The sequence below is a fragment of the Accipiter gentilis genome, chromosome 13, assembly GCF_929443795.1.
Source record: "Accipiter gentilis chromosome 13, bAccGen1.1, whole genome shotgun sequence".
Lineage (NCBI taxonomy): Eukaryota > Metazoa > Chordata > Aves > Accipitriformes > Accipitridae > Astur > Astur gentilis.
The window spans coordinates 29,667,965-29,694,513 of NC_064892.1; the positions used below are offsets into that span (position 1 = coordinate 29,667,965).

The following is a 26,549-nucleotide window of genomic DNA, read 5'->3' on the forward strand; positions in this document are numbered from 1 at the left end:
ACTTTGCCGGGGGGGGGGGGGGTGTTGGGTGTTGATAGCATTCAACGCCTTCTCTTAGCAAAAGCAACGTGTCCAGCGTTGGGAGGCAGTTTCCAGAAAGAGACACTTTTTTTGGGTTTTTTTTTCCACTTCTTCTTCTATAACCAGGCTGGGAATTGCTCCCGGCGGGGTGGCGAAGCGGGCCGGGGCTGGGGTACCTCCACCGCCACCCCGCTTTGTGGGGTGGGGGGAAAGTGGGTGCCTTTCGGCTCCTACGAAGGGAGGGGAGTGCCCAAAGTGTCCGGGAGGAAAGCTGCGGTGCGATGGCTTTGCGGTTTGTTTAAGCAAGTCCTTCCAACCGAAGGAAATCATGTCACCGGCATCCTCAGCAGGCGATAAAATCAGATTTCCCTTTTCAGGGCCGTCTGGTCCTGCTCTTGGACTTTTCTCCATTGTGCAAACACATCAGGCAGGGAGGGCTAAAAATAGGCTTTGGGTAGGTGCTTGGGAGATTTCAGGCTATCCGAGAGGTCAAGGCTAGGCTGTTTCTGGCCCTGAACTTGGTGAGGTGACGTGAAGCACGGACCCGTGCCACTGCCAAGCTCCCCTTCCGATGGCTGTGCCATGTACTGCTAACTCGTTGCGTTGGTCCAGGGCCCCCGGTTTTACTTGTAAACCCAGTTTTAAAGAGCAGCCAGGGGAGAGCCACGCTTTGCCTGGCTCAGCGTGCTCACTCCCAGGAAAACAGCAGCCCAGCCCTGGAGATAGCCATGGTGAACTAAGTTCACCCCCTTCCCCGTTAGGATTTGTAGCCCTCCCAAATATGTTTTTCCTAGCCTCGTTTTTTGTTGTGAAGTTGAACATCCCCCTTCACTGCCCTCTGCAGTCCTCAAGCCCCGAAGCTGCTGCCGGAGATGCAGCTGTGATAGGGAAAACAGCTGTATGCGTGTTCCGGTAACATGGAGCTGACACCGAAAGGATCAGGCAAGGGAAACCCGAGATTTTTGCCTGGAGAAACAAAGACATCGTGGGAGGAAGGTGGCGAAGCTGATTCCCGTGAATACGTTATCCTATTAAACAGTGACATTTAAATTGGCTGCCGTCATCCGAAACTCAGCCGAAACTCAGGAGGCAGATGGATGGCAGCCCCTCCGCTTGGAAATGCGGAGTCCTGGCTGAAGCATCCAAACCCATTTCCTTCTGTGTGCAGGATTCAGATAAACAAAGAGCACATCTTTTTTTCCCCCCTCCCCCAGTAAGGGCCAGGATTTGGGTCATGTTTATCATTTCATTGCTGCATTTGTTAAAGAGAGTACATCCATGAATGCAGTTTTAAGGTTAACCACTGCACTGATTTCCTTTACAAGACTTTAATTTCAGCTAAACCACTCAGTCCTTTACCTGGTAACCTGCTGGTAAAATACATAGTCTTGGTGGCAAAAGCCACATTGTTCTTCTTTGTATCTGCTCGTAAGCAGGCTTTTTATTATAATGGGGGCAAAGGGAGATTTAGGTGAAGAACTGCATGATGAAGGGGAAAAAAAGTGCCCAGACCTCTCCCTTGCTCACAAAACACAGAAAAAGAGCAGCAGGATAGGGGAAACTCTTTATTGTAGGTTTTGAATCTGTGCAAGTTAATTATCTATGCAAATTGTCAGAAGTCATTGGTCAGTGCTGTTCCTGTAGCTGTTCTGAGAAATAAGTGATGGACATCAAATGGAGCCACTACTTCTCCTTTGCCTGTCAGGGTTGGACTTGTCTGTGTGCAATTTCAAATTTCTATAAAATCCTTTCCTTAATTTACAGCTCACTTTTGAATGGAAAACCTCTTCCTGACCCCACTAAGAGTTGCTTTAGACCCTCCATGATGGAGCTAAATAAAAGTAACAGAAAATGTAAGGCTCCTCCTGCATTCTTCCAAGAGGGATTCAGTGGCTTCCTACTCAAAATACACATAAAATATGTCTTACAAAGTTCTAGACCTGGCTTTCATATTGTATATGAGACCTGAGTCTTGACTTTACCTTTCCCTTGAAATGTATAGATGGGTCCTAACACATTTGCAAAGGGACTTTTTGATGACCTCAACTGGTTTACACCTTTTCATTCTGAAGCGTACAGCACGCTTCTGTTATCTACAGGTTACGGGATTGCCTCAGCTACTCCTGAAACAGCCACGAGCGATGTAGTTACTCTCTTTAACAGTGGTATGCATGCATTTTGTTGTATTTTGGCTTCCCCTTCGGTAAGTAAGGAAGCCAAGAAAGAATAACATTGCTAACTTGATCTGTGGAGGGAGTTCAGACAGGCAGATCTGAAATCAATTTGCTCAGTGTGGGGAGCCCAGTTAAAAACTATGGTTATCACTAACCACCAAAATTAGGAAAGATTCAATCAAATCTTTTAATCATGATGAATAATACATTGTTAATCTGACACATATACCGCTATTCATTCAGATCCCCTCAGAACAACTTTTTGAGGTGGAGGGAAGAAAGAGTATATTACCCTTCAATTTATAGATGCCAATGTGACCTAAAGAAAAAGAGGTAAATCTGCTTGTTATGAAGGGAATCAATATTAGAGCTGGAATCATTTCTGTTCCTGGAATCAAATAATGCATTAATCTGCATTATAAACTATCATCTCCAGCGCAGCTAGAGTGCATGCTTATTTGAATTTTTTTCTACACGGCGTATGTGTTTTAGAGACACATATTCTATTTTTGGGACTGGATGCAGTCGAGTTAAAACATTCTCACAGTGCATATATCTACCCAGCATTTTGGGATTCTTTGAATGTAAAGGGCAGATCATCAGCTGATATCAACTGCTGTAGCACAAATGATGTCAGCGGAGCTGTTTTGTATCAGTTGAGCATCTCCCTTTAAATGCCAACCTTTCTTTGCGCTTTTCACCAGTCTTCCCTGACTTCAGTTAGGATAGGAAGCGTGAAATTGAGTATGTTAAATGAAAGACATAGCGCATGCAAATACTGTATGTGTTTTTAATGGCTGCATATAGCCCCATATTCTTCAAGAGCCTGACTTGCAGAAGTCTAGTGGTACCATTTGTACCATGGTATTCATAGCTGTATTCATTGAGCTGAAATCTGCTGTTCAGTATTTCTCATACTGAGTCTGATATCGATCACCTGGGAGAAGCTCAGCTGTGAGATGAAGGGATGGAAGTCAAGTTGGCAGTCCTTACTGAGGCACAGTTTCGTGGCTATCTTAGGCAGCTTTACCTGCATAAAGGCTGGAACTGGACCCTGATTATCTATTAATGCCGCTGAAAAGAAGAAAAAGTGGAAACGGTGAGCTCTTTGAAACTGTGTTTGTGCATGGACAACGTATACGTTTGTAGAAACAACTTTCTACGGTAACGTGAATGAATAACTTGGGTGCTTTCAACAACGCTTGACGCTTGCTTGGTTTCTTCATTTTGAAGAACTCTGTGAACGTTAGGTGACTGCGGATTTTAGAGCCCATAATTTCACAGATTCCAGTACGTACTTTGCAGAAACCATATTCTCATGGAACTGTACTTGCGGGACATTTCCTATCATTTGCAAGTTTAGGTTATTACTCCTAAAGTCTTTGCATTAAGTGACCTGAGAGAATGTTCCTAGTACTTTTTTTTTCATTGCACTCTGAAGTTTATCAAGATATGATGAAAGAGACTTGCTTGGAAGTGAAAGGCTGGTGCATTCTCTCCTCGTAACCCAACTTTCGTCCTTGGGCAGTCAGGAGAGAGGAATATCACAACAGGGTAGCCCATGTAAAGACGCATGATGCCCTCTGCACGGTGCAGGAAGTGCCCAGAAGCTAGGGCTGGTTGTTAAGCTCTGAAAGTGAACAGAATTTGAAGAATTGTATTTATTGCGCATTTCACCTACAGATAGTCTTTCAGCAGCTTTTATGTACTTGAGATGAAATCTAGTGAAGAAATCAGAGCTGGCTACAGAGATACCTAAGGAAATCTCCAGCTCCTCTGCTGGCATTGTAATAGTCATGGGATGTCAGGGGAGCTGTTATATTTAAACCCCCAAATTATTAACTTGTTTCTATTTTTCCATCTAATAACGATGAAACAATGTGTTTACATCCATTGCTAAATGGTCCAATGTTTTATAAAATTCAAGACAAGTTTTTAAATTAGCTTGCAGTGTAACCAATTGCGAAAGGAGTTTGAAAACAAACCAGATTAGTGTCTTGCTCTGGAAGATACTGGTGCTGTGTGTTTATTATTTCAAAACTTCAGTGGAAGGATGTTTTTGGAAATACACTTTAACCACCTACTGTTTTTAGGCTCGAGGTCTAAATATGTAAGGAACAAGCAACCAGATAATGTTTTATTAAAAAACCCCAAAAGGTACAAATATGGGGTCATCAGTAGAGTCAACTTCATGATCTCCCCGGGTTCAAACATCCTAATCCCGAATTATACACTTGAGTAATACACTGTCTTTGTGTGCCTCTCCCCCTCACTGTCTTGTCTCTCCTTTTCAACTGAATTTGGAAATGTGTTCTCTGTGGGTGAAATGTCTACTTCTAAACAGTTTCACACGTAACTTCGGACAGGATCCTAGTCCTGTGATACAAATACATAGCAGTCACATGAGCCGGTATTTTGAATGCTTTTTTAATACAGACAACAAACAAACAAATCTAACAGTAACTAGTGTTGTTCAGCTAGTGCTATTTAATGCAGTTGAATTACATGGAGTTAGTCTTGCTGGCGTTCTTTTAGCACTAAGCGTTCCTCAAATCACAGTCACAATTACACGTAATACATGTTAGCATTAATTAGCAAACTCTGTCTCATTGTCCTCTTGCAATCTTCAATTGTCATTTACTTCAAAAGGCTAAGGAACTGCAGTGAGACACGTTTTGGCGTAATTTGCTATTCCTGAAATTGAGGTGGAGAAGAGGAAGAAAGGAGGGTTGAAAGAACAAGTGTCCATAAATGTTGCTCTTCACCTATCTTTCTTCCCATGCCCTAAATTAATTCACTGAGAGCAGTACACACTTGTGCTTGCCCAAGTTTGATCCCATGTTTTTGAAAAAGGAAAACTCCCTCGCAGGTGAAGAGCGAGATGAGACGGAATCATCCCTTATTTTCACAATTAGCCAGTACGGAAAAGGGACCATAAGAGAACTTCATCTATTTTGAGATGTGGTATTAATGGTGGGATTTAGGCCCTATTATTATTCTAATAGGGAATGTAGGTAATATGTTCAAAATTCCTTTAAAATATAACTTAATAAAATATTGACTTTTTTAATGTAACTCTTGACAATTTTTTAAATATAACTTCGTGTGAGTGATCCTAGGTAGAGGAGGGTAGTAGAATCACATTTGAAGTACCTGGTGCAGTAACACAGAACTAAGCCACAAGACCCGCAAGCCTTCACGGAAATATTTCATTTCCCCTACCACGAATAAAAGTCCCAATAAAAGAAATGGGGTGCTCTGGACTGTATGAAATTAAGATCGCGGCAAGGTGCCTGCAGTGTAAGATAGGTTGCGCACTGTGGGTCTGTTTTTGTTCCTCATTAACTGCTTTGTGTTTAGGTACTGCGGCATTATATTAGCATATTAAGAGATGTCAGTTCCCTTTCTAGAAATATAAATAGAATTGTGGGAATATAGAAGCCACAAGTATTGATTGCTTTCTGATGTTTAATCCAGTCCAGGCAGCTAGGAGTTGTGTGTTTTATTTAGTAGCGCTGTGATTTAAAGGCTTATTTTGAACACTGACTGCATACAAGCCGCAATAATTCTGAAGTCCCACAATTCAGAACATGTGGTGACATTTCGAGATCGCGTGAGCTGCCAGATCTCAGACTGAAAGGGAAAACTGACCCTTTCTTTCCCCAAAGGTAGAGGCTCCTCTTTTACAAAGACAAAAGCGAACAGAGTAATAAGAAAATCGAAGTAGCAGGAGGAAACAACCGCAAGGCAACGCACGCGTTTGCCGAAACTCTCCCAACGCTTTGAGGCCGAAGGGTTCCACGGGGGCACAGAGAAGGACCCCAAGGCACTGGGCGCCGTCCCTCCTGTCCCCAGAAAACACCCGAGGGAGCGGGACCGGCTCCCCAGCCCCGGGGAACGGCCGGGGGGGGGGGGGGGGGACGCCGGGGACCTTCCTCGCCCGCCTTCAACTGTTTCTCCCCTCAGACTCGCCCCGCTGCTCACCTTGCGGGGCGGCGCGGCCCACCCACTCCCCTCACCCTCCTCTCCCCGAGCCGGGCCGGGTCCGGCGGGGCAAGAACCGGCAGCCCACCGCCCGTTCCCGGTGTCTAAGCCCGTCGGTCGGGGCGCCGGCCCTCAGCTCCGCCCGCCGGTGTGTGTGTGTCAGGGCGCGGGGGTGGGCATCGCCTCAGCCCGCTGCGGGCGGGAAAGCGGAGCCCGCCGTGGCCGGGCAGGACAGGGCGCGCGGCCTTGCCCTGTCAGAGGGGGCGGCGGCGGAAGATGGCGGCCGGGCGGTCTGCTCCGCTCCGCCAGCGCCCGGCTCCGTCCCCGCCGCCTTCGTCCCCTCCTCCCCGCGCCGCCTCTTTCCCCACCCTCCCGCGCCGCCTCCTCCTTCTCCTCCCTCCTGCTTCTCCTCCTCCTCCTCCTCCTCCCCGGGGAGGGGAGCGGCAGCGGCTGCCCTGGCTGAGCCGGGCTCGTGTGCTCTCTCTCGGCAGGAGTCCGGGAAGATGGCCGGGGCCGAGTCGGGGATGAGCGGCGCCGGGATCCCGCAGCAACCCCAGCCCCAACCCCCGGCGCCGGCAGCGGACGAGTCGTCGGACAGCGAAGGGGAACACGAGGGCCCCCAAAAACTCATCCGGAAAGTGTCCACCTCGGGCCAGATCCGCAGCAAGGTAAGGGGGGGGGGGGGGGAGCAGGAGCCGGCCGGCCCCGCTGCCGCCGGGGCAAGTTTCTCAGTTTCTCCATCCCCGTCCTAGTGCGGGGCCAGGCGGGAGCCGGGGGCGGCCGCTGCATCCCGCCCGCATCCCCGGGAGCGGGAGCGGCGGCGGGTTCTGTGTGGAGAAGGGGGAGCGTGTGTGTGTGTGTGTGTGTGTGTGTGTGAGGCAGCCGTGCCTCTTCCTTCCTTCCCTCTCCCTTCCTCCCCGTCCAGCTGTTGCGTCCACATCTGTCCCCGGCTGGCAGGAAGAGCCCCCCGGGGCGGCGGGGCTCCGTGGGGCCGGAGGGGAAACCGCCTGCCCCGGCAGCCGCCCTGCCCTGCCCTGCCCTGCCCTGCCCGGGCGTCCTGGGTGTGGGGGAAGCGGTGGCGGGCTGCCTCCCTCCGGCTCCTCTTCCTCAGCGGCGGGCACCGCTGCCTGCGGGGATCCCGCCCTGCCTCCCCACAGCGCGGGTGGGCTGTCGCGGCGAGCCCTTCCTCACCAACTTTCCTTCCCCACCCCGCTTCGTCTTCCTCAGCCCCGGTGGCTGGGGGCCTGCCGCCTCCGCCCGCTCCGTCGGAACGGCAGGCGGGGAGCCCCGCGGTGGCAACGTGGGACTCCGGTTTGGGAGCGGGAGTGCCGCCAAGGAGGGAAACCGCGGTGTCCAGTTTGAAAGGCACCTGGCGGGACAGGAGTAAAACTTCCATACGTCCTCGCTCGTGGGGCTGGGTAGGGAAAGCAGCTGTCAAGATTTCAGGTTGATGCCGGATTTTGGCCGGCTCGGGCTGCCGAAGTCGTCCTGGGGGGGACTGACTTCTTGATGGATGGTGTATTTACATAGCCTTTTTGTCCTGTAGAATGAACTTCAACAAGCATGCATTCAGAAGTATAAAAATGATGAGACCTGACTGACTTTCCGTGTAGAAGGATCCTGTGACTTCCTACAAAGCGTGGCCCGCGTTCAGTGATGGGGGCTGCGCAAAACCCCGCTGGGGAGAGCTTATGGGTGCAGCGACATCAAGATCAGGGTTTTTGCTGTAAGCGTCTGGTTTGAGGGGCAAAGTGACTCCATGCAGGCCCAGACAGATCACACTTACACTTTGATTTCTACACAATAGGTCATGTGTTGTTGTTTCCTTTACAGAGCACCCAGTAAAGTTAGTAAGGAGCTGTTTGCGGAGTCCTGTTGAATTGGTTCTGTTCTTCCCTTGAGCTTTCGCTACATCCAAAAGGCAGCCGCCTTTAAACAGAAAGCACTGGTTGTTAAACAGTAGCATTATCCCATTATGCGAGGTGGAAAGCAATTTTTCTCCTCAAACCTCCTAAACATGACATGTCATCCCATTTTATTGCTAAATGTTCATTTTGCATTTGCGGTTGTTAGGCCTGGCTGGAGGGTTACTCTAGTAAGTAATACACAACTATTGCATCGTGTTGAAAACATGGTCCCACGCAAACTTCCAGCTTTGACACCACTTCTGTGTGGCGGTCTTCAAAATGTTTTAAAAGTGACAGAACATGATGCTTTATTAGCGTTAGTGGTGTTAAGTGTATTCCAGGGTTTGCTCTCATAGAGGTTGATGCTTGCGTAAGGAAAACGTGAATTATGAACGTTATTGAAACAGGTCTGTGAGCGTGAGATCCCAGCCAATTCTTAGCAGCTGCTACAGGTTGGTGTGATATTCTGTATCTGAGGGCTGTGAATGAATGCAAAGCTGGCATCGCCTGATGTTCTAAGACAGCTCTACAAGTGATGATTTTGCTTATCTTAGTTTGTGTCTCAGTTCTATTTCTGTGAATTGGATATATATAGGAAAAACTGACTGCTGACATAATTGGAGTCATAAAATGTTGCTTTACTGGTTGCAATTTACAAGAATATGCAACCCCGAATATAAACATCTTTCTTTCCATTTAATTAAAAGTGATTTATCTTTGTTAAAGATGAGACCCACATTAAATAATTTAGTAGCACTTTATTTTATAACTCGCCATGCATTATTTAAAAGTAGCTATATTTAGACAGACAACTCCCATTTAGTTTAAGGGTGTTGTATGTTTGCTGTTGTAGTAGTTGGTGATCAGTGGTTACATGAAACCACTAGAGCAAGCAACGTCAGGGAGCTGCTCTTTTACCCAGCTTGTCCCTTTCATTCAAATTAGATTTGTTAAGCTTCACTTACTCAGTGAATGTGTTTGTAAGCTAAGGTTTTAATTAAATGGATTGGGTTTGTCTTACAGCTAAGAATAGACTCTTGAAAGAACCCAAAACATGTATATTACATTTATCATTGATGCTCGCGGGCCGTTTAACGCTGTGCTGTTTTTCTCCGGAGGTTGCTTATATGCTTACTTGAAGCATTTCAGCAACGTGGTATTGATTCCTTAGCTCAGAACTATACCCAAAAGTCTCTGCTGGTAATTGTTTTTATTTTACTTAAGGAAGATGTTATTTTTAGATGTTTTGGTACAGTTGATCATTTGTGAAAGCTACCATATGGTGATACTTTGCAGATAGAATCATTCAGGAGTGGATTTTTTTTAGCGTGTATAATAAGATTTAGCAAATGTATGTGTAAGAGCAAAGCCCTTTTGCTAACAGAAACGTAAGTCTAAAGATTTCTAGCACCTGTAGTGCTCAAAGGGAGCGTTTTAAGCCTTGCCCTCTCCTTCCTAAATAAAAACAATTAATTATTTGGCTGAGGGCAGGGGGTGAAAAACAGAACAGGAAAATGAAAAGAAAGAATACTATATTGGCAGATGTAATTACACTGAAGTTCATTGCTTGTTCGTGGTACGCTAATCGTATGCTCACAGTTCTACTTAGAAGTCTGTTGTCCAGTTTCACCATAGCTTGCCCACATTGAATAGCAACTTCCTCTGCAAACTGCTTGCTTGATTTCAGTGGAATTACTTTCATAGTAAATCGCTACGAAAAACGGATGGGTGATAGGGCTGGACAGTCAGGTAACTTCTATCATGGGTGTATTTTTAGTTCATGCATATGTATTCCCCACATTTTTAGAGTCATTTAAAGGCATGTCTGTGTCAAAGTATGGCCATTATTAATTTCCCCAGACAGAAAAATTGAAGATCAGCATGTTTTGGTGTCTGCAAACCTGAGGAGGAAAGAAAAAGTTGTGGTGCAAAGAACTAAACTATTCTTTGGGCCAACAGCTTGTTTGTACCTAGGAGCTGTTTGCTCAAGCCCTGTACTTGGTTGTAAAGTGACACTGTAGCAGTAGGTGTCTTTAGGGGAGTCAGGACCAAAATTAATTAACACTTTTGTGAGATTAAAGCCAGGATCTTTAAACCTCATCCTGGAAGCTGTTGCATCTGCGGAGCTCGTATGTGTTCCCTGGAGGAAATGCAAGGGAATAAACAGGTGGCAGCTACCCTGTGAAGTTCGAGCAGTTTTGAGCCAAATTACCGAACGGAGAGCGTGGAAATAATTCTTGACTTCGTGATGTCTACCCACATTTCCCCCCACTCTGGGACACCTGAACTTTTAGTACATAAGAAGTGTCTCAGTAAAAAACATTCTTGGAATATACAGATTGTTTTTATGAGGACTTTGGAAAACTGTAGTCAGACAGTTTGAAGCAGTATATATGATGATGTACAAACAGTGTTATATTGGGGATTGAAGTCGTGGAAAGTTCTCCGTGTGTCTGTGTTAAACTTGGCTTCTTAACTTTTAAAGATGCTGGTTAAGACAGGCAGCTACGGTGCCTTCCTTAAATGAAGCAGATGACTTCAGTTCTTGGGGCTACAGCCCAAAAAACTCTGCCTGTTGTCAGCTGGCTTCTAGTTTCTTTAAAGTTAATCACTGCAGTGCAAAGCACATTCCTTAAAAAGATGGTCTTGCTTCAGTTCTTCATGGCTGGAACCTGTCGAGAAGGGAAGGTTCAAATTAGAGCTGACGCTTTTTCTCTTTAAATTCTGCTCATCTTGGGGACGAGCACAAGATTAATAAATGAAATAGTCCCTGAATACTTGGAATTAGAGTCATCAGATGAACACAGCTATAGTTCCTACTCTTGCCTTGAGTACTCTCTGCTAAAAAGTGGATATGAAGAACAGCACTTTCATCGCTGACCTGGCTTCCTACTTTAATGGGCCCATGTGCAGTTAATGGGAAAGCTCTGCTGGATACATGTTTTGCTCTTAAATCCGCAATTGGGTATCTATCTGGCCTGTGTTTATTTTTGGATGAAGCAGACATTCTGGAGCAGAAAGTATAAATCTGGAAGTGCAAGAAAATATGTTGTATTGAGCGAGATAAATACACTTGTAATGTGTCTGGGAGAATGCTTTCTTCCTCTCCTTCACCCCCAGTGGTTTTTGTTTATAATGAAGTTGCTGTAACGTGGGAGATGTTCAGAAGCACGAGTGTGTTTTAATTAGTGGAGATGATACAGCGTTGTTCAGTTAAATGGCAAGAGTTGTTACTAGAATTATCTTATCTGAGGTCTTAATATATTTTTTTAGAGATCCTAAATCATTATGGAGTAATAAAAGTAAATTAATTAAATTCCCCACTGTGTTTTTATTGGCCTTAGTGGATAACACCAGCCATTTAGGAACTGAGCCTTCAAAAAGTTTCTAACCTCTTCCATATGGTGACATTTGACAGTGCCAAGTCCCAGTAGTCACTTCCTGTTTGTTTCTGGTATACATTTCTCTCCGATTACCATAGCTTGTTAGTTCACCTAAATGTAAAGTGCTGTGGTCAATACTGGCGTTAAACTTCATGAACATCATTCCCTGCAATGTAATCTGCTTTTTCTAGCTTTTATAGTTCCTGATTTACTCAGCTAACTAGTGGCCGATTCCTTACTGGTTAAGGAAGCATGTTTTCTATGCACCAGAAATTCTCAGGAAAATGCTACGGTAGCAAAGTTAACCCTAATGGGGATCCTCTGTGTGCATTAGGATTGTCTGAATCTGCACAGCTTCAAAATGTGTTGTAATTTGCAATTCATTCTGCAACTGCTGTAAGACATATAGTGTCACTAAACTTTATCGTTGTGTTTACACAGCATGGGGCAGAACTAAAGCAATCAAGTGCATAGCAGTCGTCCTCAAGTTCTTGGCACCTGGCAGTGTCCACAGAAGAAATTGAAGGGTGCTGCAGGATATCTGTCTTCAGTATTCGTATTTTCCATCATTTTCGCTCTGCAATTAAATTAGTTGTACTGTATATCCATCCTTAGTAAAATGTTTCATCAACTTTTTCTCACAACTGTTGTAAAATCTGGCAAATGTGACTCCCTCCCTGCATCCTGGGGATTTTAGCCTATTTTTTAAGTGAAATATTCAGAATCAGTTCATCAGTATATGTTCCTGATAGATGCAGACACACATAGTTAATGCACAGAGCAATATATTTAAAGTTTCATATACATATATATATTACTCAGTTCTAGAGTATGCCTGGATGAAAGCAAACCAGTTTCTAGCATGACATGCTGTGCAATATTTGTTGCTTCTCATGCTTGCTGTATGTCTACATAGGTTTTCAAAAAAGGGTCCATTAATGGAAAATTTCAGCCAAAGACATGGTAGTTTGGGGAGGATAAAAATGACTGAACATCCTACGTAGAAGCGAGCAGGGTTAGGATGGAAAGAGTTACGCTATTTAAGGCACAGTGGTCATTACCACTCCAAATTCTGACACATGTTTGTATAAAACTGAAATGAAATCTGCGAAGGCATTTTAGTGATGCATGTATTGGCAAAGCTTAAATTGCCAGCTAAGTACCAGAAAGGAGGAGCTTGTAACGTTTTTCAATAGATATTTGCAAGCAGGTCTCAAAGAAAATGTTGCTTTTTTTTTTCTTCTTTCTAGAATCTTTAAATGATTAATGCTATTTTGTATTGAGAGATAACATGAATTATCCTCCCCCCACCCCCCACCCCCCGCCAGCTGGTGAGCTGTGTATGTGAAAAAAGACAAGATAATCACACTTTCATCTTTAATATAAGAGATTTTGATTGTTTTGTTCCAAGGAGCTGGGGAATGCTTTTCTGCCAAAAAGATCAGGTGAAACACATTGAGCTTATTGTGTATTTTAGAGAGAATATCTGTTTTTTAAGAAACACAAGAAGAGACTCATTCAAGAATAAATGACAACTGGGAATCCCTTTCTGAGATGCCTTATCTTGTGAACTTCATGTGCACAGTCCCAAAGACACAGAACAGCAATGCCAGAGCTCAAGAAAGGACTATTCTATAGCTGTGTCTTTATCCATGTAAGGCTATATAGATAATTTGCGGACATTTTGAATTCTTTCCAGCAGTTACATCAGAATCCAAGATGCAAGACTGCTGTATGACTACTGTATGACTAGCTGGACTAGCCAAGTTAGTTTGGATATCTGTAGCAGAATGCATAGAATTACAGTGATTTTCTAATTGAAGTAGTGATCAAAAGAATAGTCTGTCTCACTATCACAAAGCCTTTATCTGAAGGGAAATACTGAATTCTGTTGAATAGCTGAAGACGATAAAAGGCAGCTTAGACCACTGTTCTTGCTCAGGGAGGCTCCAAAAGGCTAATTTTTTTGTTAAACTGTTAGTTACTTGAACTCTGACCAACAGTGCTTCTGGTAAGGGATCTGTAGAACAACATACATATTCTGGAGATCTCAAAATCTAAGCGCAGCGAGAAGGTAACACGTGCTTGTGTGTGGATTCATTGAAGCTCAGAATATGGAGTTTTGGGTATAAAAGAATGCTCCTGTAGTCATTCTGATGTTTTGGATGTTTTCCTCTGATAGGGCTAATTAAGACGTAGTTTGGTGTCTTGTGAAGTAGCTCACTTGCAGAGGAACCACAAGAGCAGTATTTTGTTCTGATTGTCCATTAAGTTTTTGAGATTCTTTATAGTTATTTGTAACATAGGTGGATGTGATGTTATAAAGGTATTGACAGCATGGCTGTCTTTGTTCATTTTTTTCAGTTTGATACTTTGGTACCTGGACTTTGTCTTTTACGAAGAGAGGTAACTCTTTCTTTCGCCTTTGTATTTGCTGCCTTCTTACATTACTGTTTTATCCTCCCCCTCCTGCCTCCAAGAAGTAAGCTGTGTTCTCCAAAATCTTCTTTTAAAAACCTAAGAACAGGCTACTAAATAACAGTGCGGTAACCACAGCTCTATTATACTAAGTTCAAGCCACAGCTCTCAACTTGCTAGCAATGGCAAAAAAAAAAAAAAAAAGCCTAGCTTGGGGGCATCCATAACTTACATCCTCCACAACATAATAAAAAGAAACCTCATTCTTTCTTAATGTAAACATTGCATTTATCACACCAAACAAGCTTAATGCTGACCCAAAATAAATATGATTTCATTGATGTGCTAAAAATAAGACCACTGCATTAGATGCTATTTAAAATGAAATAAGAAATTTATTCTAGTAAAACATTTAAGCACATACTGAAACACTTCAGTCGTCCTGTACACTTTTATATGATTAATTCCTTCTTAAAATTAAGCCAGTGCTTAAGTGCTTGTTGGATGTGGGCCATAAAAAATTCGTCCATGAAGGCAGAACGTAGTTGACTTATAAAACTTTTACCCTGTAGGAATTATCCTGATATATTGCGCAATTATGAAGAAAGAACAGATAATTTTTTTTTCCAGCTAAGTTTTTCATTTGACTGATGTTCCTATTTAGGAATATTTCACCGCATAGATACTGAAAGCACGATAACAAAAACCTGAGCTGTACTCCTGGGAGAGTTAATGTTATTGTAATGAATTCAGCAAGGTTTTACACTTGATGAGAATTTATTTGTTTATTAGATGGGCGGCGTGAGATTTATGATGATCTGAACCATTCAGTTCCTTGCCTTTAAATGTTTGGGTTTTGCAAATGGTGCGAGATTGCGCTACTTCATTGTCACTTAGCAACCTTAATAGGGTTTTGAAGCTGAGTAGTAGCCTGTGGGTGGTGAGTCTCCCTATGTATTTGCCGGGTGGGAAGCAACACGAGCCCCTCTGTGGGCAGCCGCCGGGAGGATGCATGTCCAGCCCGTGCCAGGGTCTCTCTAGATGTTCTTGCCGAGGAGAGCTGGCCGTGCCCTCGGTGTCATTTTGCACTTCTGGCATAGTTTTGTGCTGGGAAGATCTGCCGAGGTTTTTCGTGCCTGCGGAGATTTAAGTGGATCTAAAGGGCTGTCGTGCTGCTCTGGTCAGTTATGTCCTGTTGTGTGGTTGCTTAAATTTAGCAACCGAGTTTGACTGGCTTCAGTTTGACAGCTGGTAGTCCTTATTGCTGCTGTGATGCTCCCGAGCGAGAGGGAGGTTGGTGTCTTCCCAGCTCTTGGTGAGAAGGGTGGCTTGCTCTGGTTCAGCTAAGGATATCGGAAAGGATCAGTGTGGCTAACCAGCAGTCCCGGCCACCCGTCGGGCAGAGATTTCTTCCCTCCCTGTGCACACTCTGTTGATCATGAGGACGGGCACATACTTCTGTGTTTGTTTTAATGCTTCCATAGAGACATCTTGCTGCTTGTTCTCTCCCTCCTTTCCTGCCTGCTGCTGTCACGGTTTCTTCAGGAATTTGAACAGAGAAAAGGTGACATCCCTTTTCCTTTCAGCCTGTGCCTCTGCAAGGTTTCTCCCAATAATCCCCATAAAGAGAGCAACTGCCCAAGACCAAAAGGTTTGTTGGGCATGGAGTCTTAGGGAGGGTGGAGATATATGAGGTTGCTCCTCTGGATAGTTCACTGGGGAGCTATTGACTTGAAAACTAATGCACCCTTTTTGCCGATTTTTCAGCTATTATTGTCATTTCTTGCCCGATATCTCGAGCAACTACTCATGGGTTACTCTGTAGACAAACATTGATTGGCCTCGGTCTCAGGAGTCTGTTAAAGTGAAAAAAGAGAGAGCACAAAGAGTAAAAGGAGGTTTGTGAGTCAAGGATCCCATCACTGAAATAATATGGTGGTGTTCATGGTGTAAACAGTAATTCTTTCCATTGTATATTAACTTGATATATTTATAATATGTTGATTCTGCCTGGGAAGAATGCAGAGAGGGCGCAGGTCTGCAAGGAGGAGCTAGTGTGAGTGAGTTACTTGGGTGTGAGGTGGAGAGCCAATGTTTCTGATTAAACCCGAGCTTTTAATGAAATAAAAAATATTTGTATCATTTACACAGCTTCTCATTACAGACAAAATAAACAGGAATAACCTTCCGAGCCATCTATCTGATGTTGTTAAACTTGATTTCTTTCCCCTGAGTGAGTGAACTTGTTTAAGCAAACTTTGCATGTAACTTAGAAGTCTGCATTATAATGCTTTTGTAGGGGGAAAACAGAATTTGAGAAAACTTATTCATGTAGCTCTGTTGACTGCATCATCTTTTTTTGGTTATGAATGAATGCTGGGCTAATACACATTTGTCTGCTGCTTCTTGTCTGCTTCTGGAAGCAGGCAAGCTTTAGGAAGCAAAGAAAGGACTTTTACCTGTACTGAGTCCACTGGTTAACATTTTGTAGCGAGATCATTTTGGTCAATGTGCCTCAAAACTGTGTGCAGGCAAGATAAAATTTATACCTGAGACACTTTACTGCTTAGGCTGGTGGTCTCCAACCTTTCCCAATCCACTGGCAAATAAGCTTTCACAAATTCAAAGGCAGTTACACAAGTTAGGGCCTGTGCTTGTATCCTGTCGCACTAGATGACAAGCTTTTTTTCCCTTGCCATACTTGGTAATTTCATAAAATACATTAAAAAAAATACTCTGGGCTTCAGAGGCTTGCCAGATTTCTATCTATGCCCCTGATGCTGCATCACAAAACTCTTGTTCTGTTGCTTCTTCAGCATTTCAAAGGAAAAGAAAATCCTAATAAGTACAGAACTTCTGATGAGCTTTTGTCAAAAGCAAGCTCTTAAATGTGCTGGCAATGTCAAGCTGTATGCTTAAAAACCCTTCAGTGCTTTTGTGTATTATCTCATGTTAACTGGTGTTGCCAGGTAAATGCAACTGTAGTGAATAGCTTTTTTCTTTTAAGAATACATAATCTTTATTCCAGTTTCTTTAAGCTTTGCATTTTCCCATAGTTCTGATTATATGTACACTTCAGATGACCTTACTTCTTGCATAAAGAGGCAAGCAATTCTGTGCATGTGTGTGTGTGCATGCGAACCAATACTGATTTTTTTTCTGCTTACACTGTTTAGGGTAAAAAAAAAATAAAGAAAAAAAAATCAGTTTTTCACTTGGTTGCTGTGTGCACCATTGAGGAGGACATAAAAGGAGTTAACATCACAGGTTCTACTCCTTCCCCACCCTTCGTCAGCCAGGGATCTGCGATCTGCTGCCAACAGTTTTACAAAGGGCTCCTATTTCAAATTACCCTTTGAGCCTGTGATAAACCTGTGTCCCTGCGAGGTTGTCTCACAGTGAGGAGTTGGAAATGACTGGGACAGCTTATATTTTTCTATTTGAGTAAAGAAAAAAACCAACAACCCAAACGTCACAACCAGGGCAAGAGGCAAATGAGCTTCTGCTGAATTTTATGCTAAGGATGATTATACCTTTTCTTTGAAATATACACCAAGGTTATTTATAGCTAATCCACAGTTTAAATTACTGTGTGTAGGTGTGAGAGGTTATAGAGAGGGACTTTTTCTAGGAAAAAAAATATTTATGGGGGTTGTTACCGACTCATAATAGTAATTTGGGTTGGAAGACACTTTGGGAGGTCATCTGGTCCTACCCCTGCGCTCAGAGGATGGATATTTTCAAAGGAATATTGGGTTGTCCAGAGCCGTGTCTCTCTGAATGTCTTACAGATCACTAGAATATGGTTGCTGATTTATTTCAAATTAAGTATTCTCTCTCTTCCTTTTACACAAGTGTTGAGGGTAACCTGTGTCATCTGAGGAAGATTTGTCAGTATTGAAAGGCCTGGTTAAATACCTTCAAAGCAAAAAAATTACTTCTTTTCAATGGCACAACTTTAAGAAAGGTCTAAAAAACCAGGAAAGTCCCTTTCTTCTCCCCCCCTACCTTACAACATGGACCAGGAGTGAAATAGTGTGGTTGCTGTCTATTTATAGATTCAGTTATGTGCCAGTGTACACTTATTATAACTAATTAGGAGTATTCTAAATAACTTTTTGTTTGCATTACAGATAAAGCTGTGTGATTGCAGATCAATGGCATGGAATCATGCTATGACTTATCAAGTTCTAAAGTCTTTCTCCTCTAAATTAAACTTCCCTGGACTGATACCCACTTTTTAATAGTCTCCCTACTATAGCCGTGGTTTATCTGCCCTAAGACCATTTGTATGCTGCTTTAGTTAAAATTTAAAAGCTAGAATTTTAAGAGGTACTCATGGGAACAGGGAACTAAACTAAACTAAAATTTCCTATAAAAGGAAATTGCAAGAACTTAAATGATTTCCACATTTTCGGTTGTTTCTGGTGACATTCTGCATGATGTTTGATGACCTAGGGTTTGACCAAGATTCAGCTGGTCGAGATGCAGTTGAGGGTGCCTGGATAGTGCTGCACCACCTTCACCGATCTTCCCACATCCCTGGGTCTAGCCAGTGGAGGTGATTCTGCACCTCTTGCAGGTAGTGACAGGTGACTCAGAGGTCATGAGCATGGTACAGAAAAAAGACCCATCTAAATGCAGCAAGGAAATGCTTGGCACAGGGACTTGATGAAATGTAGACTTCCTGGCCATTCGTGTCCTGGATACACTTTTGATGCTTTCCCTCTGGTAAATTGTTTGTTGTGAAAGTGATTATGAAACTTCTCAAACTGTGCGGTTTAGTTGAAAGACTTTGTCTCCTGTTTTAGCCCAAGCTTGGTCTTCCATTTTACTTGACCTTGGACCACTTAAACTTTGTTGGTTTTTGCTAATACCACTAATTAATTTTAACCACAGCATATGGTGATGGAGAAATACTGATTCCAACTCTTCTCCCCAAGGTGTTAAGCAATACTAAACCTCTGATTCCTGATGTGTGCAGAATTTTGTCGTGTACAGAAAAGCGCTTTTGTGTTTTTTCTTTCGTTGGGGAGATATGTAATGTAACTTAAATAAAAATAAATTTATACTAAGCTGTATTACAAAAATAATATGCAGTATCCACAGAAAAAAATAGTTGGTAGCACTGAATTTTGCTTGGAAAATTTGATCAATGATTAAAGGCTAAGAATATGTGCAAGGCTGTATTAGAAACACATGTAATAGAACTTTTGTTCTCTAGGTAGCTACACAGTGTATAAAATTATTATTCATCTTGATAGGTATAAATAAGGAAAAATGTTCTGACACGTAAGGTTTAATGGTGGCTTTTGTTTTAGTTGCAAAATTACCTTATTTTTAGACGGAAGGGTTGAAAATCACTAGCAGTATCTTGTTAAGTGGTATAATAGGCTGAGTTTTTCTGTTCTTTAGAGCTGCCTAAATTTGACTGAATCTGCACTTAATTTTTACCCTAGGGAATGGAGCTTACAGGGGGAATTTCTATGCATGAAAATTGCTTATTCTCAGATTATTTTTTTTTTTTCCCCTTAACCATTGTGTGTAGCTTTGTTATTCTCATCTTTACAGATGTTTCTTTCAGGTTTAAAATTCAGGAAAAGCAATGCCAAGCATGAAGCCTGAAGTTCAGGCAGTTCCCTGACAAAGTTCAGAGTAGTGCCTATTATAGAAGCACTGTTTATATAATTCCAGTTAAGAACATCATAGCATGTCTCTTACAACTATCTCCTTTTATATATTGGCTATAAAAACTAATTCTAAACTGAAACAAGAATGTGGTCTTGATGTTTTATTGCTTAGAGTTAATATATAGTGAAAGCCCATTTGAGAGAATTCAGGAATAAATGCTGCTCATCATTGCAGTCTCTTGGCAACCTGTGCTGGGTTCATTGCATATAGGCAAGCAGCTGCCTGAGCGTTGGTGGGAGGTTTTTATCTTCGTTGTTATTTTCACAAGTTGCATAGGGGAGAGTATGATTTGAAATGTCAGCATACTGGGATTTGGACAATGGGGATGGATATGCTTCGCGTTCCCGAAAGCTTCCGTGCAAGAGGGTGAAGGATGGAGAGGGCAGCAAGCTCGTTTCATCAGTGCAGTTTAAATGGAGTGTAATGAGTGGGACAGCTTCCTTCTGAAGCTAGATCAAAGCGGAGGTAGAGGATTGTTTGCAAACAGCAAAGTAACTTGGGAAAGGCTTTTTGGGCAATGTGCTGGAGACCTGGAAACACACATGCCAGTAAATGCTTACCTTGACTGCCTCTTTCAGTGACCTCTAAGTCTTTTGTTTTGGCCTGGATGTGGACATAATGTTGCCAATGAATAGGACTTATAGCTTCTAATGTGTCTTCATGTGTCCTCACAGCCAACAGAGGCTTACATGAAGGCTCAGTGGTGGAGAGGCTGTGCAGTGCATCAGCAGGGAAGGATGTAGAACTTGACCCACTAGTGTGTGTAAGCTCCTGCTCTGGACAGAGAACCAGACATAGAGGAATAAGGAGTATCTCTGGAGTAAGAGTGAGAGTACGTGTGATTTTAGTGCTTTGTGCAGTGTGCTTAGTACGCATCTAACCTTCTGCGTTCACAGTAAGCAGATCACACTGAGGAAGTTTATAGCAAACAAGAAACAGGTTTGTTTTGAGTGCCTGTAGATTGTGCTGGCTGCTGCACGTGTGTGCCTGGAAATATGGTGGGGCAGCTTGGTCAGGAAGGTGACCTGTGGGTGTTCCATCTCTAGCACTGTATTGGGTATTGCCTGTTGTATTGGCTTTGTAACAGCTTTTCTCCTGGAAGCTAGCGATGCTTATGGGACATGCTTAATTCTGTGGGTGGATCTTAAAAGGGAGGATGTTTCCTGGAGGGCAGTGTTCAGCCTATGAAATTGTTCATTTTTTTCTGAAATCTTTAGTTACTGAGGCACTCCGTTTTTTTGTTTTCCTTATTTCTGCTCAGGTGAGTCTCTACCCATGAATTCATGACATTGTTTCAGTTAAGAGTATATTCTTAATTGCTGCTATTGGAGCCCAAATAGTAAAACATGGCTGGCTGTCCTCTTAAAAAACTAGCTAACCCTTTCCGTCTTTCAGGAGTGAAATTATGATGTTCTAAGCCTTGTGTGTCTTCTGAGGATAAGAACTTCTTTTAACTTTAAAACATTTATTTCCCTAATTGTTTCCTACACAAACATGGAAGGCGTAGTAGGCTACTGGGATCAAAGGACTGGGATGCAGATACAAGTACTGGAAGCCCTTCTGTAACTATTAAGAAATTTTCATTTTGCAAGGCATGTGTGTTCTGAAATGTGTATTCTCATGCCATAATTATCTGTACTTATGACATGAACTTGTATTTTAAAGCCTACCAGAGGACAGATTCTGTTTTTTTCTTTTTCTTCTTTTTTGTTTCCCCTCTCAAAGGAGCTTGGGGATTCTTCAGTAAATATTTCAATTCCTGAGGAGGAAGTTACAACTCCTAAGCTGAGACGGGTACTATAGAATCTATTGAACACTTGTTTCAAATGCCTTTTAATATTTTCTTTAGTTGAATTGTGTGTCAGCCATTATGTCAAATGCCTGTGAGGTCTGTTGGTTACAGTGGTGGGAAGGGGGGATGGCTGCCATGAGCGAGCTGTTTAAAGTTGTTTTCTGTTCTTGTGGCTTTTTTTTTTCTAAAACAACTGGATAGCTTCAAAGGACTTTTGTGTTGCAGTGAACACCAGGGTAGGGTGCTGGGCCATAGTGATGATCAGATATGGCAGAACGCCGATCAACAGCTATTTTCTTGGCTGGGATAAACATCATGACCTGTTGTGAAAGCAGCAGTGTAGGAATCTGTGCTAAGGCGGGATCCATGCTCTGCCTGCTTCTCAGATGGAGGAGCTCCCTTCCAGCTCCGGTAAAGCAATGGATGTTTTGGGGTGTAATTGGATGTTCTCACCTTTCTTTTTTACAGCATGTGCTTCACAACTACTTTGCCAGTGAAACTGTGCCTCTGCCTGTGGTGATGACAATGATGATAATGATGCTGATTATTTTTTTTATTGCATCATGCTTTACAACTTCAGCTGATACATTGAGGAGGTGTCTATCTGGAGGACAGTAGTGCCATGCTGAGGTGCCCAGCTAACTCTAAATGAACTTGCTTGCCTTCTGCATCCAGTGCAGCCCTCTTGAGCTTTGTTCTTAACTGAGCTAATTAGTTACATCATGCTAAATCAGTTATCTTGCTTCCAGTTCCAACGTGCTTCATTTAGCAATAGCTCACATATCTCTGCAAAACATGGCATTGTATTGTTTAGGCCTGTCCCAAAATACTTATGAGGAGAGATTTATGACAGGGTGCTCAGTTCTCCTTCCTTATTTCTTTGCTCTTTGCACGGTGGTGAATTAGCTTCTCAGTTTGGGATGATTTCTTCTATGCTGCCGAAGGCCTCTTTTTGCACCTCTTCTTTCCTTGTTTGTCTTCATGTGCCTCACCACCAAACTTGCCTTTCCACATCCTAACCAGCCCGCGGTGCTTTGCTCGCTCACTCAAGGTAACGATTGCCCTAGGAGCAGCCTGCCTTCGCTTCTCTCTCTGGTTATTTAGGAGCATGTCATCTGAAGGATTACATGAAGAGAGGGAGGGAGTTGTGTGCTTCCATTTTACCAGGAGAGGAGAATCGAAAACCTTGCCTGTTCTCTGTAGGGACAGTATTTGCTTTTTCCCACCTGCCTGGTGCGATGAAATAGAAGCATCCTGGTAAATTGCCTTACTTCATTCCAGGACTGAGATCAGTGGATATGGAAAATGGTACAAGGAAGAACTGTCTCATGTTTTCAACCTCTTCATTTTTTTGTGATCTGTGTCCCCTGTAAATAGTTAATACAAAGCTGAAGCGGAAAGAGGTTAGAAGTGGCCTAGTCCAAGTACAAATGCCGACACTATGAGATGGTCTAATCGGGATCAGAGCTTCCCCAGTTCAAAATTTTCCAATGTGTGTTTGTTGCTTTTTTTTTAATTTGTTTGGTTTTTTTAATCGTCCATTGACCTAAGAAATACAGTTATTGTAGTTAACAATACTGTTATAACACACGCTGACAAAATCCAGATAACTTGAAGTTGGACTGACACTTGATCCTTTACTCATACTATTGTTCCATAATATTTTTTCCTCCATGACATCATGAACTATGAAAGTGCCAACATTTTTTTTTTTAACTGCCTAGCCTTTTCTTCCTTCATGCCGCAACCTTAATGTTTAAAAATAACTTCTCTTTTTTTTAATTTTTTTTTTTTTATTTAGTGAACATTTCAAGAGGAACCTGATGGCCATGTGAGAATGTTTAACATCTGCGGTGGTTTTACCACCGTGTATTCCAAGCAGTTGGCACATGCATTTATCTGCAGGGGTACAATGACATTTTTCTCAGCAGCTGTATCCATGACAACAACTGGGAATGTCCATGCCTCCTCTTTTAGTTTTCAGAAGAGTATGCATTCTTACCTTCCTAATGGAAGGCCTGGAAGCAAAAGCTGTACAATTTTAATCATGGCATATTCCCTTCAGCTGTTCAATAACTGCCTCTCCTAAGTGTTTTAGTATCAGGAAAGTATCAAAAGAGCAAAATTAAAACACATGTATCCATGTGCACTGCCAGAAGAGTGAGTCTCTGTTTTGTGATCATCTGCTACGACCTAGGATGAATTGTGGAAGTGTTTGAAAAATGAGGGTACTTGGGAAGTTAATTTTATTTTCAGTGTTGACATGTGTACAAAGTATGTAATTTAAACACTTCAGTTCAGAGATATGAGGAAGAGTGTATTATTATGAAATGCATTTCTATAACATGACAGAACTGTTCTCCCTGTGTGCCTAACAATCATAGTTACTCCCGAGTAGTGCACTGTCTGTCTATCAATGTCATCTTTAAATCCAGGGAGTGGTACAAGAAGTGGTACAGAAGTAGGAGATGGGGCAGCTCTTCAAGAGCACTCAGCATCCAGCAAATCCAAAGAGACTTATTTACATGCCTAAATGGAAGTTGTTGATGCTGAATGCTCTTGAAAATCTGATGATGTTTAAAGCAGTCTCTTATCATGAACAGAGCAGAAGTTTGAGAATAAAACAGAAGGCCTGGGTAACTTTATTTTCTCTTAAACAGAAATCTCAACTCAAGGACAGGGCCAATATACCCATCCTGCTAATATATAGGCTGCCAAAAAGCAGTGATTTCTTAGCAGCTGAGGTTTTGATTGCTGTGAAAATGAAGGTACAAGACTTACTCCTTTGGGAGATTTAGCATCCATCTTAACACCTCTTCTGCATACTCTGTGCTCTGTTCTCACAAGTAGTTTCTGGACCTCCAAGACAGGCCAACTGTACCTCATACCAGGCTTTCAGGGCATTCGTTCCTTTAGGAAACAAGAAAAAATATGACAGATGGTAGAAGTACTTAAATTGATTTATTCATAGTTACCTGTACAAATGTTGTCTATTTATTCTTCAGATGAATGGGAGTGTGGGAAACAGGGTAGAAGACAGCTTGCTTACCATTTTCTGCCTCTTGCTTTCTGGCAAGGAGAGAGGAGGGAGGGGGAGTTGGTACCTGTAGCTTTTGGGAATTTGCAGGAGAAGAGGGTGGAGGTGGAGGGAGAGACTTCTTAGAAGCCCAGAGGGGCTTCTGAAGAACTTGTTCAGTCAAGGAAAGCACTGAGAACTGCTGATCTACAAAGCAGAGAGTTGGCCTCTAAGGCTGTAGGTAGTTAGGGAGAGGTTTGTGTGCAAAGTTTTTAAATATTTCACTTGGCAGTTCTGAATTTTCACTGTTTATAGGTATATTATATGTTATAATAAAGTATTAGTTCCAGGGTTCAGAGTTGTTTGGTGCCTTTTGCTGTGCCCACCTAAAGGGAAAGAAGGTGGAGGCTGGTTGGCTAATGGCTCTGTCATGCCACCAAACCTCAGTTTATGACTGTTTAGGCTAAGGTCAAAAGCTTTCCATTCCCAGGGAGGAGGAAGCAGCTATGACACACTCGGGAGTCCCTAAGGACCACCTGGATCCCCTTCTAGAGAGAAACCATTCTCCAAAAGAGAGAACAACATGCCTGGAGAGGCAGTTACAAAGCCATTGCATGGAAGAACTGTCTGTTTTCCCATCAGGGCACAGACAAGCCTAGCTTATCTGATGAGTTGTGAGAGAAGCTAGAGGCAGGATAGAAGCCCTTTGGAGGGGGAGAGATAGCCAAACGTGCGTGGGTTTGGAGTGCCTCATTGTGGAGCTTCTGAACTGCTCCATGGGAGGAAGATCAAAGGACTTCTTGCTGGGAAGGGTGTTGGGATGGTTTCTGTTTTGTTTTGAGCTCCCAGACTCCCAGCAGAGACCTCAGTAGATCTGCCCTGGTGATTCAAACCCCGAAGCTTTAATCCTTTCTCAGGAACAGCTTCTCATGAGTTTAGTGAATGAAATAAATGGAAGTTCTTATTCTGAGCAAAATCTTGGGTATGATAGGGAATATGGCCCTTTTAACTTTGCAGGAAATGAGGAAAGCCTTGGAAACCAATTAATTGGAAAACCAATTAAAAAAAAGATCACTTCTGTTACATAAGCATAGTTGCCTCTAAGAGAACTGATTTTACAAAGGCGGCAGAATTAAATGTTTTATTGTACAGGGGTAAGAACTGGCTATCCTTTTTGAAAGCTCAGTTGCTGAAGTAGTTCTTTACCGTGGGGCTTGTAAAATATCTGCAGTCCTGGTTATGCGTCCACAGATGTCTCTTCTTATCACGCGTGTTTAACCAGAAGAAAAGAATGTACAGCAGCTGTCTGTGAGTCTTCAAGAAGGTGACCCTGGAGGACAACCTTTGGATACAGCACATTGGCTGGGCGTCCACTTGGCACTTAAAGTTTCTTTCTGTTTCTCGGCTATGGGTGGCATGGCTGGAGGGGTCACCTTCCCGTTTCTGGAGGGGGGAATTGATGGGAAGCACCTGCCGCAGTGAGTCAGCAGGGCTAGCCTGGCATCGGCTGCGGCGTTCCTGCACCTGTCGGGAGCGGGTGCCAGCCAACCTTTGACAGCGTCAAAAAAAATAACGATTCAAGAAACAGCGGCAGACTCCACAATCGGTATTTCGTTCGTGTACCCTGAGTTAGTGCCCTAGAAATCTCCTCTTGAAATTATTGGGAACACCACGCTTTTTTTTCTTTTGCTTTTACATTTGTTACATAATTCTGTGGCGAGTGATGTTTGGTTTATGCTGAATGCATACCTGATGGAACTACTCATTTGAGTGCTTGGACTCTATGCCAATAAACAATATACCTTGGCAGTGCCCAGCATTTTTTCCCAGTGAACATGTCAATGGTTGCAGGGACTGGATGGCAATAAAAACTCATGGACAATCGTGAAATAAGATGTGTATTTTTAATGATCGCACCACCTTTTTTTTTTTTTTTTTTTTTTTTACACTTTGTAGCTAGGGCGTCCAACAATTTTATCAAAGCCAGTACCATAAGTTTGCTCAGAACAAAACTGTATGCAGCCATAATTTAGCAGTTTGACGAACTTATTCATTTTAAAACTCAGTATTAGTTTGCTGAATCAATTTATCAATAGAACAGGCTATCTCACTAGAAAGATCTAAAAGAGGGATAATTAACTCTGTAGCTGATTCTGTCTGTCT

At 42.9% G+C, this 26,549-nt stretch overlaps 1 protein-coding gene across 3 annotated transcripts in view; it reads left to right on the plus strand.

The window, feature by feature from the left end:
• Window positions 1-26,549, plus strand: part of DGKH (diacylglycerol kinase eta) — a 163,577-nt gene that overhangs the window by 464 nt on the left and 136,564 nt on the right. The window contains exon 2 of one of the 3 annotated variants that reach the window (XM_049815766.1): window positions 6,671-6,847. In XM_049815766.1, the coding sequence (XP_049671723.1) occupies window positions 6,671-6,847 (177 nt within the window). Of the gene's footprint in view, window positions 1-6,607; window positions 6,848-26,549 lie in introns of those variants that run through there. The other 2 variants (XM_049815765.1, XM_049815764.1) reach the window with 2 other exon arrangements.